General features: G+C 40.2%; 1 protein-coding gene and 1 pseudogene across 1 annotated transcript in view; both read left to right on the forward strand.

Annotated features, from left to right (window-relative positions):
* Positions 1-3,418: 3,418 nt before the first annotated feature.
* Positions 3,419-19,652, forward strand: part of LOC107806552 (DNA-directed RNA polymerase I subunit 1) — a 33,149-nt gene continuing 16,915 nt past the window's right edge. The window contains exons 1-6 of the mRNA XM_075253891.1: positions 3,419-3,688; positions 4,507-4,676; positions 9,462-9,621; positions 9,720-10,034; positions 18,001-18,261; positions 18,409-18,588. Of these exons, the coding sequence (XP_075109992.1) occupies positions 3,680-3,688; positions 4,507-4,676; positions 9,462-9,621; positions 9,720-10,034; positions 18,001-18,261; positions 18,409-18,588 (1,095 nt within the window). The 5' untranslated portion in view covers positions 3,419-3,679. The remainder of the gene's footprint in view (positions 3,689-4,506; positions 4,677-9,461; positions 9,622-9,719; positions 10,035-18,000; positions 18,262-18,408; positions 18,589-19,652) is intronic.
* Positions 10,786-10,846, forward strand: LOC142181424 (U6 spliceosomal RNA; annotated as a pseudogene).

Here is a 19,652-nt window from a genome sequence, read left to right on the forward strand (position 1 = left end):
TTTGCAAAATCTTCCAAAAAATAAAAAAATTAAGATTTGGAGGTCGAGTTGTTGTCGGAATTTGATAATTTTGGTATGGTTGAACTCGTATCGGAATGGGTTGTCGGATTTTATAAGTTTCGCCGGATTCCGAGACGCGGGCCCCACTGGCGAATTTTGAGTGCAATCTCGGATTTTTAATGGAAAGTGTAGAATTCCATATGTAATTAATTCCTATAATTTTTATTGATTGAATCGAATTATTGTGGCTAGATTCGAGGCATTCGGAGGTCGATTTGAGAGGAAAAGGCATAGTGGAGTAGTATTTTGCTCGGGTTTTTGCTAATTTCGAGAATTTTGGTATTTTTCGATTGTTTTGATTGGGCTTTGTTCCCTTATCATATTATGACATATTCGTTCTGATTTTGGAAAGATTCGACGCACGTGGAGGCCAATTCGAGGGGCAAAGGCGTCGTGAGCTAAAGAAGTAGCCGGTTTGAGGTGAGTAATTGATGTAAATGATGTCCTGAGGGTTTGAAACCCCGGAATTTCACATCGTAACGCTATATTGAGGTGACTTGCACGCCGGATAACGGGCGTGGGGTAGAGCACCGTTGGGGATTGTGACTTGGTCCGTCCCGAGAGATGTTTTTACCGTGTTTTCTACTTGAACTAAATTGAGAATCATCCTTACTTGGATTTAATTGTTACATTTGGGCTTCTTGCCAATTATTTGAATCCTTCAGAGATTGATATCACTGCTTTCGCATATTTTGCATATCATTTGACTTCAGTCCAAGGTTTTAAATATTGTTTTGCAAACTCAGCCATCTTTCTAAGATTTGAAAACTTAAATAATATTTCTAAATGATATTTCGGACTGAGAAGTACTGTTTTACAAATGCCCAAGGGGCTTATGATGATTTCTGGACTGAGCATGGATCGGGCTGCGCGCCGCAGTAGTGTTATATTGATATTGAGGCCAAGAGCCTAGTTGATTACATTGATATTGAGGCCGAGAGCCTGGGTGATTATACTGAGATTGATATGAGGCCGAGGACCTAGATTTGATGCCACGAGATGGCTTGATATTGCGTTTGGCTGTAGGAGCCCCTCCGGAGTCTGCACACACCCCCAGTGAGCGCCGTCGACGATAAATAAATGGATGGCTCGGGCTGCACGTCGCAGTGGGTACTAGAGTGTACCATCATATGCATTGCATTGCACTCATGCATTTGTTTTTATCGGTTATACCTGTCTCAGTATTTGGTACTCTGATTTAATTGATTTGTTGCTTCACTATTTGTTGTTCTAAACTGCCAGTTATAGTTTACTTTGTATTTTTCCACGATTTCTTATTCTCAACCTTTATTTATGTTTATTACTCACTGGGTTGGAGTACTCACATTACTCCCTGCACCTTGCGTGCAAATCCAGGTACACCACAGGCTAAGTGAGGAATTGTTTAGCTGAGCAGGCAGTATCCGGGAGTATTGAGGTACGTGCATGGCGTTCACAGCCTTGATCTCTCCCCTCTATCTCTATCTTTTATTCCGCATTTTTTTTCTAGACAGACTTGTAATAGGTGGATATTCTGTATTAGAGGCTCATATTCGTGACACCGGATTCTATTGGGCTATGGTGTGGTATTTTAGTTGAATTTCCGCAGATTTTATTATTAATTATACACTTGAAAGTGATGACTTAGTAAATTCTCTGTGATATTTATCTATAATCTGAATAAGAATTTGGGATAATGTTGTTGAATGGTCGGACTTGCCTAGCAGTATGTTGGGCGCCATCATGACCGGGGTTGTGGTCGTGACAATATGAGAATTAAATGAGATAGATTATTAAAAAATAAATGGGTTTACCTAATTTGACTGCTGCAAAATAGCTCTTCTATTGCAAGAGCTCTTCTGTTCTGCTTCTTAACTTCGAATGTTCCTCTCCTCTCCTTTGCGAATCGGGGTCTCGGACTGGCCTAAGCTAGGCCTCAAGGTTGAGCGAACGAGCTCGACTGGAGATGGTCGATGAAGGACTAACAGTTCCAAAGGTTTCAATGATGGCTCTTTATAATCAATGATGAGTAATAAATGAGGAACAATCAATGAAATACAATAAATGTAAGCGATAAATCAAAGGAAAGACAACGCAAAATATTTAAATTAGAGAGCAAAGAATGTTCTTGTTCTTGTATTGAATATCATATATCTTACAAAATGATAAGGGTCGTTTAGGAGGGGGAATCCCAACATAGTCCAGGTGCATTTATTACAAAGATAAACGGCTGGTACAACCATTTAATGTTATGGTACGGATTTGTACTAGTTTAGTAGACCTGGTCAGCTCTAACCACGTGCCTTGGGAATTTCCCGCTTGCCCCTCATAGCCACTGATTTGCACTACCCCGAGGTCGAACATAGGGAACCCTCAGAATCGAACATCGAGTTGTGCCTCGAGCCTTCTGGAGACGGGCTTATGAGTGTCATAATAATCCTAAAATCGGACTCTCCGATTTTAGCCGTATACAATAAGTTTAACAAGAAATTAATAGATGAGAAAATTTAGTAATTGACTTAAACAAATAAATTACAGTAAATCTGAGCTATGTAGAACTATTAAGACCAACCGAAATAAATCACTTAAAAAAAAAAGAATCAGACAAGTGTAAGGAAGAGGCCGCTTATGAGTTTGGTAAAAAAAGTTGAAATATTTTATATACCCAAACAAACAAAATCACTTGCACCCATTTTCTGCACTGGACCTTACAATTCACAAAATAATGTGAGAAAATATACCATTAAATGTTAGTTAAATGACAACAAAATTTATATATGCAAGTAGAAACGTCTAGTATTCATCTATTTGGTGTCAACATAGGACAAAATTTTTCACACTCATCAATTGAGTAATTTTTTTTCAAATCATAAGCAGACCTATTTCTCCACATCATGAATTATTTTCTATTTCAGGAAACAAATATTGTTTCTATAACAAAATATTTTGTTTCGTAGTTCATTATCAATATTATTTTAGTTATATAAATCGTTTCCACGAGAGATCACTAAAAAGTAACAAATAATTTTTAGTAAATAAAATATATTAGATCTTTATTAAGGTATTTTTATTTGAGCATGAGATATTATTTTATCTACTCTTTTTCTATTTATATTTTCTTTTCTTCGATATGGTAGTAAAAGTATTTTCTTGCAATGAGATTTTCTTTTTCTTTTGATTTTTCGAAGGTATATATGTCATTTTTTTAGGAAGGTAAGAAGTACAAAATATTTCAACAAATAAAAGGATTCATTAAATTTAAATGAAAATTTAAGAAAAAGGAAAAAGGACAAAGAACAAAGAAAACGAGTGAGGACTGGACAAGTGGAAATAGGTTTTTATTTTTATTTATTAAAGCAGCAAAGGAAATACTAATACTACTGTTGCTAGTTGCTACTAAACCCTTCGTCTTAAACCCCTTTTTTCTTCAAAACTTCCTCCACAGCCTCCAAGCCAAATAAAAGTACAAAAAAACATCCGTCAATTTCCCTCCCTCTACGGCGGGGAGAGACGTGGGTTTAGTTGTTTTTCTCATACAAGTATTGCTTCACCCCTTCCAGCTCAAATATACACAAGCTTAAATTTGCCCTAAGTTGGGATTGAATACTGAAGTTTAATCTGTTCCAACTGGAATTTGAAGATGGCTCAGGTATCTCTTTTTATTTTCAAACTTTTGATTTTTTTGCCGAACCTCTCCTCATATTTTTCTTTCTCCGGCAGAATCAATGGTATCTTTATGCTTAAGTATCCTTTTTTCTTAATGATTTTTCAACGATTAAACATAATTTTTAGTGAATTTGAAGTTACGAGCTGTGTATACCAGTGGTGGAGCCAGGATCTTATATAAAAAGGATTCGAAATATGTCACACCAAGAATTTGAAGTCATGACCTAAAGGATTTTTGAACCTTCTTTGCTACTTTATTACTTATAATTTTTCCTCAGTGGATTCAACAGCTTATATATAACTCAAAAAACTAATTTTTAACCTATTTGCACGGTATAAGTTTCAGAAAAAGGGATTTGAATGAACCCTCTTTCTCCGAGCTAGCTCCACCACTTATGTAATATTTATTATTTGTTTATTTTTTGATAATATGGTGTCCGGTCAACTTACCCCTACCTACACCTGGTAGTTGCTCCTCTCACCTTCCCTCTATTCACCAAGAATTTGGCAGATGAGAAGAAATTACCTAGTTTTTTAATTCAAATCTTGGTCTTCCATGGTTCGTCCCAACTTTATTGACCACTTAGCTCTACTGTTTGAAACATGTTAGCTTCATGTAAATGCTCCATGTAACTAATTTGTTATACTTATAATCTCCCACTAATTCCCAAAGTGCAAATAGGGTGATAGTATACTATCAGTAACATTACCTGCTTTGTCTGAAAAATACTTTAGGCTACATGTATTTTGGATGTATATTCTTTTGTGGTTATGTAACAAGAACGGTTGCTGCTTTTATAGGGTGCATCAGAGGCCGTTGAGGCGGTTCACTTCAGTTTTATGACGGATGAAGAAGTTCGTAAGCATAGTGTTGTAAAAGTCACAAGCCCTAACTTGCTTGATACATTAGGCGGACCACTGCCTGGTGGGCTTTACGATCCAGCAATGGGTCCCCTTAGTGAGAGATCTCAGTAAGCTTCTGTAAATTTTGTTACCTTGAATCATAAATTGATATTTGTTTAGATAAATAAATTGATGTAAGTTTCTGTAAATTTTGTTAGTATTAATCATAAGTTGACATTTGTTTTAATAGGTCAATTGATGTGTGTATATATATTTTGATCAGTAGTTAAATACTATTAACAGAAAGCAGCTGAGCACAAAATTTGTGCTGGACATCACAAAAATGGGAGGCTCCCCTATATAAAAAAAAAAGGCAAAGGGGCTCCCCTTGTGCTCCTGTGATGAGTCAACAAAATCAACCTTGCTGTTCTCATCAGACACATCTTGTAGCTTACAGGAAGATGCTAACAGGCCTAAACATCTATATCTTAGAATCTGGACTAATCTAGCTCTGTCATAAAAGCTCCTTAAATCCTTTTCTTCCCACCAATACCTAGCAGACTCATGCTGGAATAGTCGTCCAATACTTATTAAGTACCTATGAAGGCTGCATTTCCACCAATCATCCAATGGTTCTCTGATTGACTGTGACATAATCCAATGGTGTCCAAAAATATTGAAGAACAGCCCGATGACTGCCTCGTAACACTGCAATGTAGGAACAAATGATTGTTGGTCTCCTCTTCTGTGTTGCACAAAAAGCATCTGTTGCACGAAGATCTCCCTTTTTTTCTGGATTTTTTTGATGAAGTTATCCCTTTATCTGGAAATTATTTTGGGTATGGCAAGCTCATAGGCTGCTACCTACATAAAGCAAGCTATCTTTCTGTGATAGGAAAATTGGTTCTGTGATTGCAAGAATGTGACTTAGGGAGAAGAATCTCTTGACTCAGGGGCAGCCGAATCTAATTTTATATGAGCTCCTGTTTTCCATATCGTTTTCCAGGGCCACTCGTTTTAGTTGTTTGTCCCACTGTTTAGCAACTTGTAGCATAAGCTGAGGGAGAATAACCCCTATTCTGCTGTTTCCAGGTGAGTGAGTCAGCCTCCTCCAAATTCCGGCGCACCTATTCTAATTCTTGGATGCAGAGATAATCTGTCCACTACCTGGTCGAAACACTGTCTCCTGAAGTTAAGGTTCCATGCGTCTCCACTTCTACATTGACTAATTGCCGCTGCATCCACAGCCAAGTTAAATAAGTCAGGAAATCTAATTTTAAGGGTGTGGACCCATCCATGCATTCTACCAAAATCTTGTACTCCTTCAGTCCCTCTTTAATCTCTGTATTGACCTTAAAAAGTAACCATAAATCCATACCCCAACTTCATGAGGGGAACTCACAGCTGAGTGCATCAGACTCTATTTCTCCCCTACTTACAAGAGATGACATTTCACCATTGATTACTGTCCTCCTTGCTATATCTCCATAGCCACTTTAGCAGCAACCTATTATTGTGAAGTTTCAAGTTTCCGATTCCGAGGCCCTCCTCTTATCTTGTCCTATGTCCCACTTTATGAGGTGGAAGGACCTCCTTTCTTTGTTGCCTTCCATAAGAAGTTCCTTCTCAATTTGTCTTAGGCAAGCATTACCTTGCTTATGATTGGAAACAATGGCATCATATAGGAAGGGAGTGCATCACGTACACTATTAATCGGAGTCACTCTACCTGCAATGAGTAGATATTGCATTTTTCATATTGCCAAACTCTTCTTAAACCTATCAATAATGCTATGCCATACAGAGTGAGCCTTATACTGGTTATACATAGTCACCCTAGAGGCATTCCAAGGTATGTAGTGAGGAGGTTTCCCACTTGGCATCCCAAATTAAGTTGACAGGGAACAGAAAGCTTTTCGCTGTATAAACCCTCAATCTTGAAACAGCCTAAAAAAGTAAGAGCATCACCCTTAGGTACCTTGAATGTCTTTCCTCAACCTTGAATGTCTTTCCTCAGCATCACAGAGTGTAAGGGTGTCATCCACATATTGTATGTGAGTGATACCATCCTTTGTGTATCCAAGCCCACTCTGAAGCCTCTAATCCAACCCAAAGACATTGCGTTGCACAATATACTTGTCCTTCCATCACCAAAATAAAGAGGGAACGGTGATTAAGGGTTTTTCCTGCCTTAGCCCCCTATAGGAAGGGAAGAAATCTTCCGGGGCTCCATTTATAATCACTGGAATCCTTAATGTTGAAATGCAAAAAATAGTCCATCTAACCCATTTTTCACCAAATCCTTTCAAAATCTTCAACAGAAACGACCAATTTACATGGTCGAAGGCTTCTTCAATGCCTAATTTGCACATAATATCAGCGTCTCCCCTCAAGTGTTAGGCATTCATGGCAATGAGAACCACGCCAGTGATTATCTACGTTTCTCAAAAGCCACCTGTGTGTCAGTCACTAATTTAGGGATTACTTTCTTCAATCTTTTGGTCAGTAATTTAGCTATGATTTTGTAAAAGCTCCCCATCAAGCTAATAGGTCTAAAGTTCTTTAACTGATCAATTCCTTCCTTTTTTGGGATCAATCCTATTAAGGAGGCATTGAATCTCTCAACAAATACTCCAGTCTGATGAAAGAAGTTAATAGTCTCAGTCGCATCAGTTCATGAAACAGCAATGTTTTTAGAAAGCCATATTAAAGCCATCCGCGCTTGTCTTCTCTCCTTCACATCCTTTAATGACTTCCTCAGCTTGCTCCGCGGAGAAAAGCCTTTCAACCCATTCTTTCTTCATGTCTATGATTCTCGGATAGTGAGCTTTGAAGGAAGGCCTCCAACTTTAGTTGATATATTCATATTTAAATGTATACTTCAAAGGTTGATGGTTGCCATAAGATAGAAGTAATTTGCATGGCTTTTATGCAGTTCAATTGCCTTGCTTCCCTTTAGGAGAGATGTTTTGTCAAATTCTCCTTCATCCAGTAGCACACAGTTATAGACTTGGACAAGCTTATGTTCTTAATGGTGTAGGCCATAGGTAACTGATTGCATTACTCAGAAAATGCTGCTTTATATGTTGAATTATGTTCTATTTAGAAGTCATACCTGTGTACCTTTTTTGGATGAACTAGATGTTAGGGGACTTACTATTTCTCATTGTCTAGATGTAGCAAAATATTCTTTGGTATGTAATTTTCAAGAGCATATGCCCTAGTGAGGATGCTTGAGAATGGTAAACAATAGCACGGTACATACCTAGTTTCCTGTCCAGGCAATTTGGGTTTCAAGATACTTTCTTCGGAAACTGTATTCCTTGACTCTGTCCAAGTAATGGGTTTGTAGATTTGTCCTCTAAGATTTGGAGGTTTTTGTGGTTGTTAAGTAATTGCTGTTTTGGTTTCTAAAAGTTACCCTACCTGGTGATGATAGTGGGATGGCTTGGATAGGTGTTCAGATACCTATACCGCCAGCCTTTTCAGAACCACCAGGAGTTGCGCTTTTTTTTTTTTTTTTTTTTTTGATAAAGTAAATTTTTTATGAAATAGCAGTATCAAGAAAATACTGCATCAAGTACATAAAATCTAGATTTGAAACATCACATCTCTATAAAATCTAACAAGTCTAGCAAATCCTGGAAATTAAATACACTTTTCCCATTCTTCCAATAATACAAATTTTGAATGCATCTAAACTTCACCACTTGAAGCTGCTCACTTTTGCCCTCAAAGCGTCTTATATTTCTCTCTATCCAAATTGTCCATGCAATGCACAATGGAATAGTAATCCAGATCTTCTTCTTATACTTCCCGTCATATATTGACTTCCAACACTCTAGCAATTCTCTGAACTTCTCAGGAATAACACTTTGTACAGCAAAAATAGTCATAAACATGGTCCAAGGCCACACTGTCTCTATCTCTGAGACAGATTTAATAAGTTCTCTATAATAAGAGTTCACAGTAAACACCGCCAGGAGTTGCACCTACTTTTCACTACTAGATAATCTTTTTACTGCAAATGCAATTGCAATTCTTTACTAGTAGAGGAGGATAAATTTTATTGCCCATGCAGTAGTTTTAGACGCTGTTTAACTTTTTTTTGAGAAATGGTAAGGTATTATAGATATCAAAAGACGAGTGAGTGCTGTTGTTACATCCCAGAAAATAACCAAAGAGAGAAAAAAGAAACCCTATTTGTCCATACAAAAGAATCTATGAATTCTAGCAGGGTTTCACTATCATCTATCCAATCATATTTACACCCAAAAAATATCGACAACATGCAGTCTGATTTGATCTTCAAGAATGAGTTCTCCTGTCCTTCCTCTCTTTCCATATGTGCCACCAAATAGCTGCTGTTATTGTATTCCAATCTTTCTTCATTTACTTTGATAGCCCCTTTCTATTCCAGCAAGACAGTAACTCAGGAGTAGTGCTTGACATCACCCATTTACTTCCCAAAATGTTCAAGAATAATTGCCACAACTGTGTGGCAGCTCCGTAGCGTAGGAATAGATGATTGATAGTTTCTGCCTCCTCTTTACACATATAGCACCTGTTAACTATTTGGATTTCCTTCCATGGAAACCCAAATTTGATTGGGAAGTGTAATTTCTATTGAGTGCCACACTATGCTAGAGTGCTGGTGTAATGATTTGATTTTGATAATTATAGTACTCTTTGTCTTTTGATTAAGTTAATATATTTGAGAAATATATTTGCGCATGGAAAATGTTTGTAGCTTGTTATGCTCAATTTTTTGGACTGTAGTACCTTGGTCCAGTTAATATATGCATATACAAAAAACGTTACCCTCTAAAAAAAAAATAATTTGTTCTTGTTCTGTTGGATGCTTTTTCTTTGTTATGTCTTTCTGTTGATTTCGCTATGTAATGACCTGTTCAGATGTAAGTCATGTGGTCAAGGTACAGTTCACTGCCCTGGTCACTGTGGCCATATTGAACTTGTTTCGCCGGTCTTCAATCCCCTGCTTTTCAATATGCTGCACAATCTTCTGCAAAGAACATGCTTTTATTGCTTTCATTTTAGGGCATCAAAAGAAGAGGTAAGTCTTTTTATGAAAGTATTATTAGTTCTTCCCTTTAGCACTTGTTTTGCCATATATTTTCCTTACTAATAATCTACGTTTCTTTTCTGAGTTAGGTTGAAAAGTGTGTCTCTGAATTAGAGTTAATCGCAAAGGGTGACGTTATTGGGCCCAAAACCATGGATGTTCTCTCTCCTGATAACTCTGCTGATCGGGAGGAAAGTGAAGGGAGCCATATGTCATGTACAACGGATGATTTGAAATTGCAAGATCGTTCTGAGTACAATAAGAGGCCATCTTGGGACAATTTCCAGTTTACTGAAGCTATGGCAGTTATCGATAGAATTCTCAAGACGAAATCTGAGAAATGTAGCAATTGTGAAACTAAAAATCCAAAGATCAATAAACCGAGTTTTGGACGGTTTCATATGGTATGTCTCATTGCATCACATTGGTCTCTTTAATGCGTCGTTCAGATTCCCTTTAAAAAAGATGCATTGTTCAGATTTCTTGGATGTCATGTTGTATGAGTTTCTGATATTACCAAATGAAGTATTGATTGTGTTATAGAATAGATGCTTTTTGTCCTAAGCTTTACGTATCATTTTCTAAAAAATAGCATGCCATATCATTTTATTGCCGACAGTGCTCTGAAACAAATCCAGCACGTAGGTACATATGGGAAATTCGTAGTGTGTAGCCATTCATGGTTCTGCGGAAGAATTACCAATTTTTTTCTCTTTTGGGGGATGGCGTTAGTTTCTAGGTCACCTTGCGTGTACCTTGACTGTCCAACGCGTGCTGCATCCTTCCACCTGGAAAAGTATCGAGTAACTCCGCCCATTAAAGTTTAGTTTAAGTAGATGGAAGGAAATAACTTGTTTGCCTCGGTTGATTCAAACTCTGATCTCCCATGATCGTCTACTCTTCGTTCTTGCCTGATATACTGTTGGGCCACACCATTATTTACTCCTTTTCAAGTAAACATGTGGTAGAGAAATACAATCTCTCTTACCTCTTCAAGCCAGCATTCCGTTCCTAATTCTATATCTCTCAGCTCTTCAAATAAATACTCCTTAAGTCAATACCATTTTCCCACCTCTTTGCCTTGGGAGAAACCAATTGAAGATATGAATAGTTTCATAAAAGCTTTATTACATGTACACTAGGCTGTTAAGAACTTAAGATTAGCATGGCCCCTGTGCAAGGATGACACACAAATCAAGAAATGGTCCAAATTCTTAGAAGGATTTTTTGTGAATGTGAAATAGAAAGAGTTGGACTTCTACTAAATGCTGCAGAAGGTATTGTGGTAGATAGTTCGCAAGGGATTCACTTTTCTTGTTAGGAAAGAAGGATGGAATTTTCTCTGCGAGCTCCTGTTGTAAGCTGTTGTTGAAGAAATTGTCTGGAAATGATGGTGTGTGGCCTTTGAAAGTTATTTGGAAACCAAGGCTCCAAGCAAAGTTTCTTGCTTTGGGTGGATTGCAACACATGAAGCATGTTTGAGGCAGGAAAATTTGCAAAGAAGGGGATTTAATCTTTGCAGCTGGTGCTACTTTTGTAGAAAAATGGGAGATAGTGAATCATCTACTATTGCATATCAGGTTTGTTTGGCAAATATGGTGTATGTTCTTGAACTTGTATGGGGATTCACCAGGTGATACCTGCCAACATCAAGCAAGCTTTATGCAGCTGACAAGGACAACCTTTTAGGAAAAAGCAGAAGGCGACTTGGTTGTGTGGTAAGTATGACTCGATTTGAAAGAAATTATAGGTGCTTTAAAGGAACCAAGGAGAATATCAGTTTTGTTAAAAATAGATGTATTCGGAATCTAAAGTTATGGTGTAGTGCCTCTTTTGATTTTTCAGTTGATATAATGCTGGATTTCCTAGATTCCCTTCAGGTTTGAGGGATCTGCTTCCAGTCGGCTAATTTTGTAACGCTGCAGTATCATCTTGGTACTGGCTGACAGTTCTTTTAATAAAATTTTACCTTTTACTGATTTGAAAAAGGTTGTTAACCTCGAGAGCATGACTGGTGAGATGTTAATCTAGTGGTGGTCAAAGAGGTGTTTATTCAAACCCAGAACATAAGTCCTCTTTCCCTGGTAAAGCTATCAGCCTCCCCAGTGAAAGTACAACAAACAGAAAAAAAAAAAGAAAACCGTGTTCAATAGGTGAAGAACTAAATAGCTTGACAACTGTTCTTTTTCTCAGTCTATATTGCATAATTTATTTGTTTATATCTGCAAGTGTTGCTTTAGCCGTCCTGCAAGTTTCCATAATTGCAGCTTCCTATAACATGTTCAACTTAACATTCTCTATTTGGATAAACTTTTTCTTGATAATCAAGAAATCCCAAGGACCAGTGACGCGCAGTTTGAACACTCGGTGGATAATAAGCCCGTCCTTTTACCCTTCTCCACTTAAATACCAGGCTTTTGTTTGCGGCATGGTTCACACCTGGGACGTGTGCCCAACCCACAAATCACAAGCTGCTCTCTTGCCACCAGACTGAAGCCCTGGGGGCTTTTTTATTTGGATAAACTTTTGTTATTAACATGTTCTAATTGTGACTATTTCTCCATTTCTACTAGTACTTTACTTTTTTGATTGTGAACTTTCAAAGTACTATTGTCCATCCTGCTATCATTCTGGTTGAGCATGAGTTCTGTCATGGGCTGCTTTCCAGACACGCCCCATGACCCCTTGGCCGCGCCCCATGGCGGCCTAGCAAGCCTCACAATGCCTAGCGCCATGGTCGGCCACGTGGTCTTGGCTGCGCCAAGTGACAAGCGCGCATGCGCCTCTGTCGCCCCACCGATGCCTCTCGCCAGTGCCCAACGGCTGGCCAATGAAAACAGCGCCGCGCGCGCAGATCCTGATGCCTCGCCAGCGCCCAGCTGCAGGCCCATTCTGGCAGCGCCTCGCGCACAGACCCTGATGCCAAGCACCAGCGCCCAGCCTCAGGCAAACACAACAAGTGTCGCGCGCGCTAACAGCACCGCGCGCGCAGACCCTAACCCGCAAGACAAAGTTGCTGCCATCGGACTTGTTTCTACATTGTAATAAACTAAGTCCTTTTCATTGTAATTATAGGCTAGTTTACATCATTTCTATTCAGTGTGCTTCTACAGCTTTATTAGGACAAGTCATGTAACTTTGGTTTATTTTTTTAAGCATTATTAAGGGGATCAAGCAATCAAACATTTTCAAGCAATCAATTTTCTGTACTGGTGTCTCTCCCCCTCGACACCGCATCTTTTGTAATCAGCTTTCATTCATCAATAAAATCATCATCATCATTCAAAACTCAATTCTCTCTCAGCTTCCGCAATTGCTCGTGACATTGGTTTTCCCGCACGGCACTGACAATCTAGTCTAGCGTGCGGAGGGGACCTCATTAGCGGACAACAACCGCACTGACATCGGTTGTTTAGCCTTACGTTGCCCTTCCAAAGAACATCAGGAAGGCGCCGCATAACAGTTGGTATCAGAGCCAGGCTCGACATCGGACGAGGGAACGCATTGCCATTACCACAATTTCTGACCATGGTGAATCATGGGGAGCGCCTAAGCATCCCTAGAAGAGACGGTTGACCGATTACGACCCATCGTAGATACGGTGCCTGATCAAAACAACAACCTAGTGCAAAGGTTGGACGACCTGGACCGCAGAATGCGGTAGGCGGAAAATGACATTGCAAACATCAATCGTGACTCTGAGGATGATCGGCAAACGGCAGCCATTGAAACTGCCAATATTCATGGAAACTTTGAGGACCTCCAACTGGAGCGTGCCGACAATTTCGCCCACCGGGAACAAGAGGCAGACAGACTAACTGCCATGCAGCAAACCATAGACAACTTGACAGGCCAACTCAACGTTGTCAATGCTGCCCTACAAAGCCTACTTCGAGGAGGCGACAACCACATTAGGGGTGCAGCAAACCTCACCCCCATTCCACAAAAACTTAAGATACCGGAGCCAAAGCCATACGGCGGATCCCGGGATGCTAAAGAAGTGGAAAACTTCATCTTCGACATCGAACAATACTTCGATGCCATGGGCCATTTGGAAGAATCCAAAAAGGTAGCAACTGCTGCCATGGATCTTCAGGGCGATGCCAAACTTTGGTGGCGGGTCAAATACGAAGCCATCAGGGCCGATGAAGATACTCTCTAGACATGGGATGAGCTGAAGGCAGCCATACGCCTGCAATTCTTCCCCGAAAATGTGGAATACAACGCAAGGAGAAAGCTATGGGAGCTCCGCCACACCAGATCAGTGCGGGAGTACGTGCGCGAATTCTCTGCACTCATGCTAAACATACGCGACATGGGGGACAAAGACAAACTCTTCGCATTCATAGTAGGTTTGAAACCTCATGCCCGTATGGAACTACAAAGACAACAGGTAGACACCCTGCCCAAGGCCATTCAAGCTGCAGAATGCCTTGGCGATTATCACTTGGGAACTCAGAACGACAGACCCCAGCCGCCTGTCGAGGGGGATTCAACGGGAACCATCCCAGCAATGGTGGCCCAAGTAAAAGTGGGGGAGATTGGAGTGCATCCAAAACCAAGACTCCTCCCTCCAGCAACAACGGTGCTGCATCCATCAACAACAATCAGGGGAGAAAGCCTCCCTCAGAATGCCGTCATTGCGGTGGGGCACATTGGAACAATGAATGCCCAAACATAAAGATCAATGCTCATCAAACTGTTGAGGATGAGTCAGATGAATCAGACACATCAGAAGAAGAGCGGGTAGGTGCCTTCAATGCAATTGTTGGCTCTAGGGGTGTTCACGGTTCGGTTTGGTCGGTTTTTGATTAAAACCAAAACCAAACCAATTTAATTGGTTTTTAAAATTTTAAAACCAAAACCAAACCAAATTAAATATAAACCATCGGTTTGATTGTTGTTGGTTTGGTTCGGTTTGGTTCGATTTTTCGGTTCTTAGTAAGCTAATGATAAGTCGATAATAGTAAAACAACGCTAGACAACAATCTGAAAATAATTTGCTAAATTTATGCTTTTTTATATATTTCTTTCAGAACTGAAAGTTTATTTACATGTTTATATGAAAAGAATGAACAAAAAACAAACTAAAAGTTTGCTTTCTCAAGCTTTAGTCATTGTTGTCTTGCAATTTGAATTTGCTTTCTTTACTCTTGTGGTGTTTTTTTTTTAACTATTCTGTTAGGCAAAAGTATGTGCGGAGGGTTAGAGAATTAGAGTCTCTTAATGAAAAGAAAATTGGTCGAGTCCTATTGTTTTGGGCTTAGGCAATCTTTTAAGATATAAAAGGATAAACCAAAATTCAAAATAACAATTAAAATGCATAAAATATTTAAAATTATTTACAAAAAGATATTATATTGTATATAAATAATTATTAAATTTTGTATATAATTAGTCGGTTTGGTTCGGTTTATTTTTGGTTTTTTAAAATAAACCAAATATTATCAGTTTTTAAAATTTAAAACCAAAATCAATCCAAATCAAGAAAAATATCGGTTTACTTAATCGGTTTGGTTCGATTTTCGGTTTGGATCGATTTTCCGTCAAACCGTGAACACCCATAGTTGGCGCAATCCCACATGCCTTAGCGGGGACCAGTGCATGTCCTCCTAAGAAAATCTCAGTCCCAATCACCAAGAAAGGGAAGGAAAAGATGGACGAGAGGCCTCCTAAACAAGCGATGACCCTAATGTTCGTCGAATTGAAAGTGAATGGCAAGCCCCTTCACGCATTGATAGACACGGGTGCTACCCACAACTACTTGTCTTCAACTCAGGTAGAGCGCTTGAGTCTAGTTGTGCAAAAGAGCAAAAGCCGCGTCAAGGCTATCAACTCGCCACCCTAGACATTGGGTGGAACAACTACAAATGTCCTAGTAAAACTTGGCCCATATAAAGGAAGCATCAACCTGCGCATTGCAATCATAGATGACTTCGACATCATAGTGGGTTTGGAGTTCATGAGGCAAACCAACACCATACCGGTACCATATGCCAACATGCTCCTGATGTTGGGAGAAAACGGGGCCAAGCCCTGCACCATACCATGCATTCCCATAAAGATGGCCGCTGGAAACATCTCGGCCATGCAGTTGGAGAAGGTAGTCAACAAACATGAACCCCTGGTTCTGGCTACCCTTCGCAGCAACAATCAGCCATCATGTCATCGGCCTCAAAAGATTGGTGACGCTCCTCAGCGTGTGAAGACTTGTCAGCCATGCCACAAGGACAAGTCGGATCACTCATCACGGGATTGCCCCAAGTCGGTAATCTTGCATCCATCTTGGTTGTCATAGATCAGTTTTCAAACTATGCAACTTTCATAGCAGCCCCACAAAACATCTCAACAGAAGATACAGCTCGACTCTTCTTCTCGCACATTGTCAAACGTTGGGGCCTGCCCAAAGACATTGTTAGTAGACCCGACTCACGCTTCACTAGCAACTTTTGGACCCATCTCTTCAGGTGCTTTGGGTCAACATTGAGTCACAACTCAAACATCCATCCGCCATTGGATGGCCAGACAGACCGGTTCGATGACATGCTGGAGGAATATCTCCGCAACTTTGCAACCGGATCACAGAAGCATTGGGTGAAGCTCTTAGATGCTGTTCAACTGTGTTTCAATTCTCAAAAGAGCCATCATACAAACAAAAGCCCTTTTGAAATTGTTACCGGACAACAACCACTTCTCCCGCACACGGTGAATGCATCGGCCATGCCGAAATCTCCTCGAGCTGCCAAGTTCTCGAGCGAATGGGAGCGCAACATGGGGATAGTGCGGAGCTATCTCGTCAAAGCCCAAGAGCGGGCAAAAAGGTTCACCGAACAAAATCTTTGCTTTGCCCAACATCAAGCAGGGGACAAAGTAATGCTATGCATCCCAAAGCGATACTTGTTTGCAGAGAGGACCCATGACCCTCGCCTGCCACAAAAATACATCGGGCCCCTGCCCATTGAAAAACGCATTGGGAAGTCCACGTACCAGGTGAAAACTCTATCCTGGTGGAAGATCCATCCAGTCTTCCATGTCGGCCGCATGAAATCATTGCATCGCTACCACATCAAGCTCAAATAACAGAGGGGCGCAGACCTCCCAACCATCAACCACCAAAACAATCATCATCATAAGGCTCCGAGGATGGCGCCAACTCAGGTGGGGGAGAATGTCATGGGCTGCTTTCCAGACACGCCCCATGACCCCTTGGCGCGTCCCATGGCGGCCTAGCAAGCCTCACAATGCCTAGCGCCATAGTCGGCCTCGTGGTCTTGGCTGCGCCAAGTGACAAGCGCGCATGCGCCTCTGTCGCCCCACCGATTCCTCTCGCCAGCGCCCAGCGGCTGGCCAATGAAAACAGCGCCGCGCGCACTGACAATGCCGCGCGTGCAGATCCTGATGCCTCGCCAGCGCCCAACTGCAGGCCCATTCCAGCAGCACCTCGCACACAGACCCTGATGCCAAGCACCAGCGCCCAGCCTCAGGCAAATACAACAAGTGTCGCGCGCGCCAACAGCACCGCGCGCGCAGACCCTGACCCGCAAGACAAAGTTGCTGCCATCGGACTTGTTTCTACATTGTAATAAACTAAGTCCTTTTCATTGTAATTATAGGCTAGTTTACATCATTTTCATTCAGTGTGCTTCTACAACTTTATTAGGACAAGTCATGTAACTTTGGTTTATTTTTTTTTAAGCATTATTAGGGGGATCAAGCAATCAAACGTTTTCAAGCAATCAATTTTCTGTACTGGTGTCTCTCCCCCTCGACACCGCATCTTTTGTCATCAACTTTCATTCATCAATAAAATCATCATCATCATTCAAAACTCAATTCTCTCTCAGCTTTTGCAATTGCTCGTGACATTGGTTTTCCCGCACAGCACTGACAATCTAGTCTAGCGTGCGGAGGAGACCTCATTGGCGGACAGCAACCGCACTGACATCGGTTGCTTAGCCTTACGTTGCCCTTCCAAAGAACATCAGGAAGGCGCCGCGTAACAGTTCACATGTTTGTGTTTTCTATAGCTACCCTTTCTTAAATTTGTCCTACTGTGGAACTTCCACAAGGGAAGATACTCTTGATTGGGTTGTCTGGGAACTCTTGTTATGTTTGTTGTAGACAATGTTTTCAGAAATACCTGCTTTCAACATGATCTCATGGGATCATGTTCAGATGCAGCCATCATATATCCTCAACATTTTCTGTTAATTTCTGGAGTTTGCCTATTAGTTGCTATGATTTTTTATTTATTTTGTGAAATGTTTTCTCGAATTAAATAAATAGCAGCACTACTTCTACAGGCATACAGATTACCTTGCAGTTATGAAGTATTAAACTGCTGCTTTCTGCTCAATTGGTTTTCTGCAGGATATTTCAAGTAAGCAAATTATTTTCAATTATATCAAAAAAAGTCAAATGTTCAATCTGCAGCGCACTGGTGGAAGTGAGGAAAATCTTTCCCCTGAGGTGGTAAATGCCACCGAGCCATTAGGGGAAGCTGAAACCAGCTTATCTATGGCTTCCTCGGATAGATTAGAAAATTCTATGGCACGTGGAAGGCAAGGGGATGAGGAGTATATTGTGATGCAGCAGAAAGACTTATTTTCAGTAGCTCATTTACCATCTCAGGTATGGCTTCCACCGTGAGCCATAAGCTAGTAGTTACAATATTCTAGCTTATAGTCCTTGGCATAATTATTATGATGATAATAATACCTTAGTTGTTATATACATTTGGTGCTCTCTTTAGCAATCTTTTTATGTTATAATTGACAGGTCAGGAAAATTATAGAGCATTTATGGGAAAACGAAGCTCGTCTTTGTGCATTCTTCTGTAATATTCAGGGTCAGCACCTTAATACACCTAGCAAGGTGGCTGGGCCCTCTATGTTCTTTTTGGATTCCATTCTTGTACCTCCAATCAGGTTCCGCCCTCCAGCCAAAGGGGGTGATTCAGTAAGCATTTTGAACACCTTTCCAAAATTTCTTAAGTTTGTATTTATGCTTTTTGTAGTCTGGCTACGAATCATGTACTGCAAGAAGTTGTGCTCTTCAAATTTGCTATATCATGAACAGATTCTTGAAAAGGATATTTCACATTAGGTCTTTATCTCACGGTTACTTGAATCTCTCTCCTCTATCTTTATCCCGTACTTAAGCAGCAGTAATGAAATTAATCTTGCAAAATCATTGAATATTTTTCTGTCTTGTCCACTACTTTTGGTTGATACTGTAGATGTTAGCTGTAGCTTTATGTTTCTATTTATGGAGGTATGCTAGCTTTATTTTTCTCTCCTCAACTCGTTCATAAGCTTTCACATATTCACATCTACCCTCTTGTCCCCATGCCTACAGTTTTTTTTGAATTATCCATCTTCTCACATATTCATCTCCCTCTTCCACACCTTAATTCCCCTTTTAGCATTTTGAGCTTCTTTGTCAGCTGAAATGGAGGTCTGCCTGAGACATCATATCCACTTCACCAGTCTGCCATTCCATCCACAACAATTGATTTGTGTTGCTTTTTTCTGATGGCAGCAAAAGATTTTGCTATAAACCTATAAAAAACCTTTACGTTTCTGGCCCTTTTACAGCTCATAGTACACTTTATCTAGGTCCAAAAAGTTGCATTCTCTGCATTGGACTAACTTCCATACGTCTTTGAGGAAATAATTGATCTTTTTTTGAAATGGTGAATTTTCAGTAAATTAGTTTCAGCACTACGATGTATGCTGAGATTAGTTCAGCAGAAACAGAAGAAAAAGAACAGAGTACTTTTCTCATCATCTATACATATCGTTGTTAAGTTTTCCATGTTGGTTGACAGATGAGTTAATTGTCTCACTATATGATCTTAGGCAATCCTCACCTCATGAGTTTGTTTTTGGGATTGAGTTAGGTCCAATTTTCATTTCTTCACATGGCATCGATCTAGCTCTTGGGATTGAGTTAGGCCGAAGGTCCATCTCTTCACAATAGTGATAAAGTTTAATGGACTTTGCCTCTTTTACATAATCCTC

Source organism: Nicotiana tabacum, chromosome 5 (assembly GCF_000715075.1).
Source record: "Nicotiana tabacum cultivar K326 chromosome 5, ASM71507v2, whole genome shotgun sequence".
NCBI classification, from domain to species: Eukaryota; Viridiplantae; Streptophyta; class Magnoliopsida; order Solanales; family Solanaceae; genus Nicotiana; species Nicotiana tabacum.